This window comes from Chrysochloris asiatica, unplaced genomic scaffold (genome assembly GCF_000296735.1).
Source record: "Chrysochloris asiatica unplaced genomic scaffold, ChrAsi1.0 scaffold00056, whole genome shotgun sequence".
Classification (NCBI taxonomy): domain Eukaryota; kingdom Metazoa; phylum Chordata; class Mammalia; order Afrosoricida; family Chrysochloridae; genus Chrysochloris; species Chrysochloris asiatica.
In genome coordinates this window covers 2,601,799-2,609,776 of record NW_006408574.1, presented here as the reverse complement: position 1 = coordinate 2,609,776, position 7,978 = coordinate 2,601,799, and the positions used below count along the sequence as shown (strand labels likewise).

General features: G+C 61.8%; 1 protein-coding gene across 1 annotated transcript; it reads right to left on the bottom strand.

Annotated features, from left to right (window-relative positions):
- Window positions 1–1,562: 1,562 nt before the first annotated feature.
- Window positions 1,563–7,471, bottom strand: FAM69B (family with sequence similarity 69, member B). Its single transcript, XM_006863704.1, has 5 exons — window positions 7,409–7,471; window positions 4,481–4,615; window positions 2,798–2,905; window positions 2,483–2,659; window positions 1,563–2,375 (listed from the first exon to the last, which is right to left on the bottom strand). The coding sequence occupies exons 1-5, from the start codon at window positions 7,469–7,471 to the stop codon at window positions 1,563–1,565; spliced, it is 1,296 nt and encodes a 431-aa protein (XP_006863766.1).
- Between the last annotated feature and the right edge of the window lie 507 nt (window positions 7,472–7,978).

The window sequence follows — 7,978 nt, the reverse complement described above, 5'->3', positions numbered from 1 at the left end:
GGCGGGGCACAGAGGAAGTGGCTATTTCTACACTCAGTGTTCGGTCAGTGAGCACTAAGGATGGTTGATAGCCTGACAGTCCGGTGACCCCAACAGCTGAGGCATTCCAAGCTGTCACCTGGGGGACTTCGGTGGCCATGGGTTCAGAAACCCCCTGTAGGAACTAAGTTGGTGGTCGTGGCGGCTCGTCACAGAAATGACAGCAGCGTGTACTGGGAGCCCAATGGGTATACAGTGTCAACATGGGAGCACCCCTTGGTCTGAGGTTACATCACTCATGGTGTGGGGGGCGCGTTCCATGGGTCTTGGTGTTCTCAGGGGTCTGGGTGGTGAGTGCACCACACATGGCGTGCTGAAGTCTCTGGGGCCACACCTGCACGCTCCCTCTGCCACACAAGGCCCTGGTAGCCTTTGAAGTGACTCGTTTTCTATCCACAGACGGAGACCTTGCCAGAGTTCCCCAGAAGGACAGTCCTGCCCCTGACATAACCACTACCTTCCACACTGAGGAAAATAGACGCACAGCATCCTGGGAGTTGGGGGTGCAGGGCAGCTGGGGCCACACTGCAGGAAGCTCTCCCTTGGGGTCCCATCCATGAGGCTGTGCTGTGTGGCCCAGGGGCCAGGCACTCCTGGAACCACCTTGTTTCATCACAAGAAGAGTTTATTGATGGTGGAGGAATCATTTGGAAAAGAATAAAAGGATTTGTTGAATGCACTTTTTTCTCAAAGCATTTATTTCTGTGTTGGCAAAACTAGAGAATAAATTGGTCTAAAACGGAATGAAATGAGTTGTCTGGCTGTGGGGTCCCCCTCCTGTGGGAGAGGACAGGTAAGAAGGCAGCGCTCCATCACGGGACAACTGACACATAGCTGGGTTCCTTTCAGTGGCCCAGGGCTGTACTCCCAGATGGACGTGTGTGAAGTCTGAATCCACAGCCTCCTTCCCGGCCATCCACCCTGCTGGGACACAATCCTGTAGGAGATGCTAATGAGTTGACAAAATGTTCCATTTTCTGCTGCCCAGAGTGGCTAACTGCATTAGTCCAGCTGTAGCCATCAATCTGCAACCTTAAACCCATATATCAGCGGTGTGGAAATAAGTCTCTCTGGGACACCTGACCTAAAAACCCGCAGCTGCCTTGTAGCATCAGACGCTGGAGATGGGCTCAGACAGGGCCCCACCAGGCCACAGGGGGGCTTCTCTCCTAACAGTTCCTCCAGTCCCCACAAGGCAGAGTCCACAGGTGGGATGTTAGAGCTCCGTGTGCCACAAGCAGGGCACCTGATGACTCTGCATATTTTATCTTCATTGAATTCTTCAAAACAACCCACAGCACCTGTGAGTCCCCTCGGTCACATTCCTTTATCCTTGTCCTTTCCCATTGGAGCCGGGACTCCCTGTCACCTATGGGCTGCTGGAAACAGGCCCTCATGCTGGGGGCAGCGGCTGCATTGCTGCCTAGGGCTCTGGCTGGGATGGAATCCCAGGACCAGTGTAGCCAGGGAGGGTCCCTGTGGCCTTCATCTGTCTGGCGGCGGGGTACTGGGAGGCGCCGGCTCTAAGAGTACTTGGTGTGGGAGATTTCCTTCCAGAGCAGCGTCTTGAGATGGCTGAGCACCAGTGCATGGCGCGCCTCCACCTGGCTGGCCAGCCCGTTGAGCGTGGTGCAGGTGCGCAGCTGGCGACCCAGTTCGGGGCGCAGGGCGGCGGGCGCGCCGGGCAGCAGGTAGTCCCTCAGCAGCTCGCACACCTTGGCCAGATTGGGCTGCACGAGGTCGTCCTTGCACTGCCGCATGAGACGGTCACAAGGCGCCCGGCAGTCGCGCCCGTAGGTGCAGTCCCGGCTGTGCTCGCAACGCCGACCCCGCAGGAAGCGTCGCACGGCCGCCTCGGGCGCCACCTGCTGCAGGTCGGCCATCTTGAAGTCGTACCTGGCCGTGTAGCCCACGCTAGCCAGCGTGGTCTCGCACAGGTAAAAGGTCCCATAGGCGCCGTGGAAGAGCTCCTCCAGAAATTCCAGGAGGCCCACAGCCACCTTGGCCCGCCACGGCCAGGCGGGGCCCACCCACTGCTGCAGGGCGCGGAGCAGGGCGGTGGGCAGCAGGGGGCGCAGCGGGGCGGGCAGCGCGGCAGCCTGGGCGGAGCCCGGCGGGCGGCCCTCGGTGAGGTACAGGTCCCCGCAGTGGCCCAGCAGCCGCGCCGTGTGGCCTTTCTCCTGTAAGACCAGCAGCAGCAGGAACTCCGTGCGCTGCAGCAGCGCCCACACCGACTTGGCCTCGGCCAGCGACACCCGGCTGTCCTCGTTGAAGTCAGCCATGGCCAGCACCTGCCCCACCAGCGCGGGCAGGGACGGCAGGTCTCCCAGGGTGGCCTGCTCGGGAGCCACAGGGAGAGAGGGATACAGGGAGTGGCTCAGCACCTGCAGAGCCGGACCCAAGTGGATACCTCTGCTCCGCCCTCCCAACCGGTCCCACTGACCTTGAGGAAGCTGAGGGTCATCTCCCGGAACTCCTTCATCGAGGTGCCCCGTGTAGGCTTGTCAAAAAGCACCAGCTCTCGCTGGGGGGCCACATCTGGCCGGGCCTTGGTGCCCAGGGCCTCTTCAATGACACATTTGATGGTTACCTCCTTGTCCTGCCAGAGCCCGCTGTACACCTGGATGGGACCAGAGGGACAGCTCTGGCCTCCCTCCCCGGGCTCCTTGGCCAGGTGGAGCCCCCTAAAGGGAGGGAGGGAGGGTCTCCTGGCTTCTACAGCCTGTAGTAACCCCTCTCCCCCGCCCCCCCCACTCACCTGCTGCCTGGGGGCGGAGGACAAGCAGGTCCTCCACTCCACTGTGTGCAGATCACACAGGTCCTCACAGATGGGGCCTGAGATGATGCCCTTGTGGTACTGGTCACACTAGGAAGAGAGGCCAGAGGGGCTTCGGTGGCACACACCCCACCAGTGCCAGTCCTCCAAGATCCCCCGGGGTGGCCAGGCACTCCAGCCCCCAGTTCTGGCGAGCACAGCCAAGGGAGGAAGCTGCCCAGTGAGCCTGGCCCGCCTGGCCCGCCCCTGCCCAACCGCCCCGCCTCAGGGCACCATCATCCCCACCAGCACCCCCCCCCCCCATGAGGGACCTTAGAGGACAACTCCTACTGGCTGGGGGAGGAGACACTAGGTGGGCCACGGGGCCAACCATGGGGGACTGCGAGTCTATAGGTACCTAGTCTGGGTGGTGCCTAGGGGCCCCTCATGCGTGTCTTATCACTTGGGAGCACGAATGTTCATCTACCAGCAGGGCTGGGGTGTGTCTGGAGTCTGCCCCCCACCCCCACCCCTTTTTTCACAGGACAGGTCTCAGAGGTGAAGCCAGCAGCCTGCAAGTCCCACTGAATGGCTTGCCACCTGCAGTGAGCCTGCTCAGACCTCCCTCTCTCCCTCTGCGTGCCTCCCTTGTCTCCAGAGGTATTGCTGTCACCCCCAACAAGGGGCCACACCTCCCAGTCTGGAAAGCCAGAAACTTGGCCCCACAGTAAACATTCTCCCACCTTGAGACCCGCTGCTGTGAGGTGGGTCCTCCCTGCTCACCCCCTTCCCAGGTGACCAAGGTGTGCAGAGGCTGAGCAGGGGAGAAAGGTCAAGATGACCCATGCTGTGCCCTGCCATCGTCTGTCTGCCACCCCCAGGCACTAGCCGGTCTGAGCCCACTCACTCTCTCCGAGGAACCTGCGGCAGCCACCCAATGGTCTCCCCACTTCCAGCAGAAACTCCCAGTCCTGCACACCCCCTGCCCCTTAGGACCAAGATCCCATTCTTGGGGCGGGCGTCTTGTCTGAAAAGCTGCCACCACAGCTGGGCCCATGTACCGAGCAGCCCCAGACCTATCTGGAGTCACAGTCTCAGTCTTAAGGATCAGACTGTGCCCCCAAGCCCACAGGCTGAGTCCCACCCCTGCTCCTGTGAGGGTGACCCTGTTTGGGGAGATAGGTTCTTTGCAGATGGTCTTGATGAAATTGTCAAACCAGGTCATAGGGAGTAGGAGTTGTTGTTGTTAATTGCCACTGAGTTGGCTCTGACCCATAGCGACCCTGGATAGGGTTTCCACCGTTTCTTGGAGAGGGGTTCCTACACTACAGCTCTCTGACTGTCGCTCATGGACGGGAAGCCGGCAGGTGAGACTCCGTCTACATACACACCATGGAGCCCAGGACCACCCCAGCCACAGAATCGGCAGGAGCTGAGGAACAATCTCCCCAGAGCCATCTGAGCCCACCTGACCCCAGAGGCTCAGCCCCAGAGCTGTGAGGGGATATGTCTGCTCTTTGACCAGCACCCCACTCCTGTCCATGGTATTTTGCTACAATAGCCCCAGAACACAGAAACACTCAGCAACCCACCTCCCGGCTGAAGAGAAGGGACTGACCCGTCCCCACCTGCACTGGCCCAGGCAGCCCCGCCCTTCCGAGGCCACAGACCCAAAGGCACACTTACAATGACCAGCCGGCAGACGTGGCCTCGGCAGAGCTCCGAGTAGGATGAATAGTGCAGGTACACCATCCAGCTGCCCGCCAGGATGCCCAGCCAAACCAGGAAGACATACCGGACCCTGAGACCTGGGAGCCGGCCCTAGAGGGGGGAGTCGTGGGTGGCACTGGGACAAATGCACCCATCGGCCCACACAAGGTGTCTCCCCCTCCTGCTCTGTCTGCCTGGGGCTCCCCAGATCCTCTGTGAGGCCCACGCAGACTGGGCACCTCAGGGACAGGTCAAAGTAAACATAAAAGTGCAGAATGGCACTTTAATTTGACAAATAAGGGTATCTGTTTAATCGTTCCTCCTATGTGTTCTCATTGCTGGTGACATCTTGACCTCTGCACAAAGTCGAGCCAAATCACACCCACACTGTCCTGTCCCCCCGGGTCCCCACCCCCATGAGATACTGCAGGCTGGTGGAAACTTCCAGCAGGAAGGGCAGGGCTCAGCACCCCATATCTGCTTACCGTACAGAGCCAGCTAGGTCCCTACCAGCAGAGACCCTGCATCTCCATGCCTGGTGGGGCTGGCACTTTCATGGGGGGTTCTAAGTCCTCATCGTACTCAACCTCCCGCCTCAGTTTCCTCAGCTGTCAAGTGAAGCTTCCGGTGCTTTTGGTGGCATGGGTGGGGATCCCAAGGGTGCAGGCCAGGGACTGGCAAGGTGCTCCCTCCCTCCCTCCCCACCCTGGCCTGGCAAACCCCCGCCTCAGGAGCGGCCAACAGAGGCCCTAAGTAAAGGCTCTGGATCCCCTGGGTGCCACGCTGAGGCAGGCGCAGGATGGCAGGGGATCAGGGATTCACAGTGGACTGTCCCCAGAGGCCCCGCTGCCAGCGGCTGAGCATCCCTGTGATCCTCCATCAACCAGCCACTAGGGAGGACTGACAGCTGGGGAGACCCGAGCCTCAGGGCCACCTGGCCCACCCATGGAGCCGAGCAGCAGTTTGGGCTGTCTTATTAGCTCTGGCTCCTTCCTGCAGCGGGTCCAGAGGTTGCTCGTGGAAGACAAGGGTTTCAGCCCTGGGCAGCTGCAGGCGTTTTTATGGATTCTTGCAGGAGAGACGACATCCCACTTCTTGCTTCCTGGGCATCATTTCATACTGCTGGCCACCCCAGGAGGGGGCCCTGCATTAGGAAGGTTCTGCTGCCCAGGGGACCACCCCCGGGGGTAGGGGGAGGCAGGGCTGCACTGACCACTGAAGCCCAGCCAGACTGAGGCCAGCTCTGTGGAGACGTTCGAGAACCCAGGTTGTCTCGCCTGCCCTGTGCCCCCACCCCCCACCCCATATGGCTGACTTCTCCCTGGCACTAAATCACAGAATCTGCTTCCTCAGAATTTGTTCAGAAGGAAAACAGGAAAGCAAACAGCGCGGGTCTGGCAGGAGCAGGTCTGCGGACTTCCTCGGGGCAGCCAACAATCGGGACCAGAGGTCTTTGGGGCAAGACCTGAAGCTCTGGAAACTGGGGAGGGGAGGGGTCCCGAGAGGCTTCCCTATAGGGGCCGGACCCAGAAGGCAGCCAATGGGTGGACAAATGGCCCAGTACCCTCAAGTCCAGCAAGTCTGGGCTCTGGGCATTTGATGGGCAGCCCTCTCCTGCTTCCCCGCCAGCTACATCCCCAGGGGTAGGTCAACAGCATCTCTCCACCTAGCCCTGACCTCCATGAAAGGTCCACAGGCAGACAGGATGCCCTGGGCAGTGCCCAGATTTAGGACAGGGTGCACCCCGCCTCATCACCACCCTGCCACCATCCCTGTGCCAGCTTCCGGGGGTGGGGGCCTGCACTGGGGGCTCTACAGACGACACGAGGGGCCCGTGGGGGAGCAGGAGAGTCAGGCCACTCCTCTGGAGGACAGTGACCGCTCTGAATCTGTGCCATTGGTCCAGGTGCCCACACCGCAGCACTGACCCTCGTCACTCACTCTGGAGGTTGTGGTAGGGAGGGGACTGTGACTCAGAGCCTTCCTGAGTCCACTAGAGAGGACAGGCTGGGCCCATCCCAGCTTCCTCCAGCTACATCCTGGGGAATATGTTCCCACCCCTTCCTGCTCTGGCCTGGTTAAGGTCCCTCACTCAGGGCTAGGGTGCCCCACTTACTGACCCACGCAGGGTGGCCTCCAGGCCCCTCATTGCCACCTTTTCCAGGGTTGGGCAGGAAGAGACAAGAGGCCAGAACCTGGGAAGTCACGAGGACAGTTCAGTCATCTCTGCTCCCCACCCTTTCCCAAGGAAGGTTCAAAAGCCAGCAGACCTCGAGCCAAGGGCATCCCAAGATCCCTCCTGCCCTCAACCCCTGGACGGTCCTTTAGGGTCTTCAGGGCCTGTAGGGGTGGTCCTGGCGGTCATCGGGCGGGTCCCAGCCGATTGGCGGCTCTGATGAGCCCTTGGCCAGCATCAGCCCAACGCAGAAGGGACGAGGGGTCCCTGGCAGTTGGAGGGCACAGTGGCTGATCCAAGGTCACCCATGGGTCAGATCACATCACTGCGTCTGACTGGCCAGGGAATTACCCTGGGGAAGTCCGCTCTCCCTAGGGCGTTTCTATTTGTCTCAAGTTTTCTAAGACAGGAAAACCAACCTTAGTTTTTAAGCAAACATGCCAGAAAGCCAGTGGGCCTTGTGGGGTGGCCCAGAGGCAGGGGGTGTGCCTTTCCAAGGCCTACACCCGCGACCCCGCAGGACACAAGCTCCCGGGCATTAACCCCTCCAGCCCTGGCGCCCAGAGCCCACCCAGCCACCCCTCCACGCGCGCCCCCGCGCCTATCTGGTCCTTCCCCGCCGCGGCTGGGCGCGAGCACGGGCGTTGGGCCTGCGCCGCAATGGTGGCAGTGCCGGGTGGCGGGCGCCGCGGACCCACCCGGACCCGTCCGGCCGGGCGCCGGCTCACCTGCAGACCCTTGGAGAAGGGGCAGAAAAGCGCCAGGTGCGCCAGGCGCCGCAGCCGCCGCATGGTGCGGGCGCGGGCCCGGCGGGCGGCTAGCTCGGCTCAGCCGGCGCGCTCCCTCGGCGGCCGTGCGCGCCCCTGTCCGCGCGCCCCCCACCGTCCGCCCGCGTTAAAGGCGAGGACGCGCCTTTCTGACGGCCGATTGCGGCGCGGGGCGCGGGGCGCGGGACGCGGGCGGGCGGGGGAGGGAAGAGGCGGTCCTGTCCCCCGCCCTCCCGCGAAGAGCTCGACTCGAGCCCACCCGGACCTTCCATTCCCGCACCCTCTGAACCGCGGGGTTGTAGTGAGCCACGTGCCACCCTCTGGACACCGGCTGGACCACGTGGGGCGCGCAGACTCGGCAAGGCCTGGCCTGGAGGGCAGTGGGCGCGTTCCTGTGAGTTTAAAACGGATCTGCCAGGCGTGCTGGAAGATGCGCCCTGTTTACTGTGAAGTTCCGCCGGGTTTACAATTGCGTGTGGCCAGTGGCAGCCAGCAACCGATCCAGAGAAGTTCTACGACCCCAGAAGATGC

Coding starts and splice junctions, on each gene's coding strand:
- FAM69B (XM_006863704.1), bottom strand. CDS start 7,471: ATGCGGCGGCTGCGGCGCCTGGCGCACCTGGCGCTTTTCTGCCCCTTC. Junction 2,906..4,480: donor ACGTCTGCCGGCTGGTCATT/GTAAGTGTGCCT, acceptor CTCTCTTCCTAG/TGTGACCAGTACCACAAGGG. Junction 2,376..2,482: donor TGACCCTCAGCTTCCTCAAG/GTCAGTGGGACC, acceptor GCTCCCGAGCAG/GCCACCCTGGGAGACCTGCC.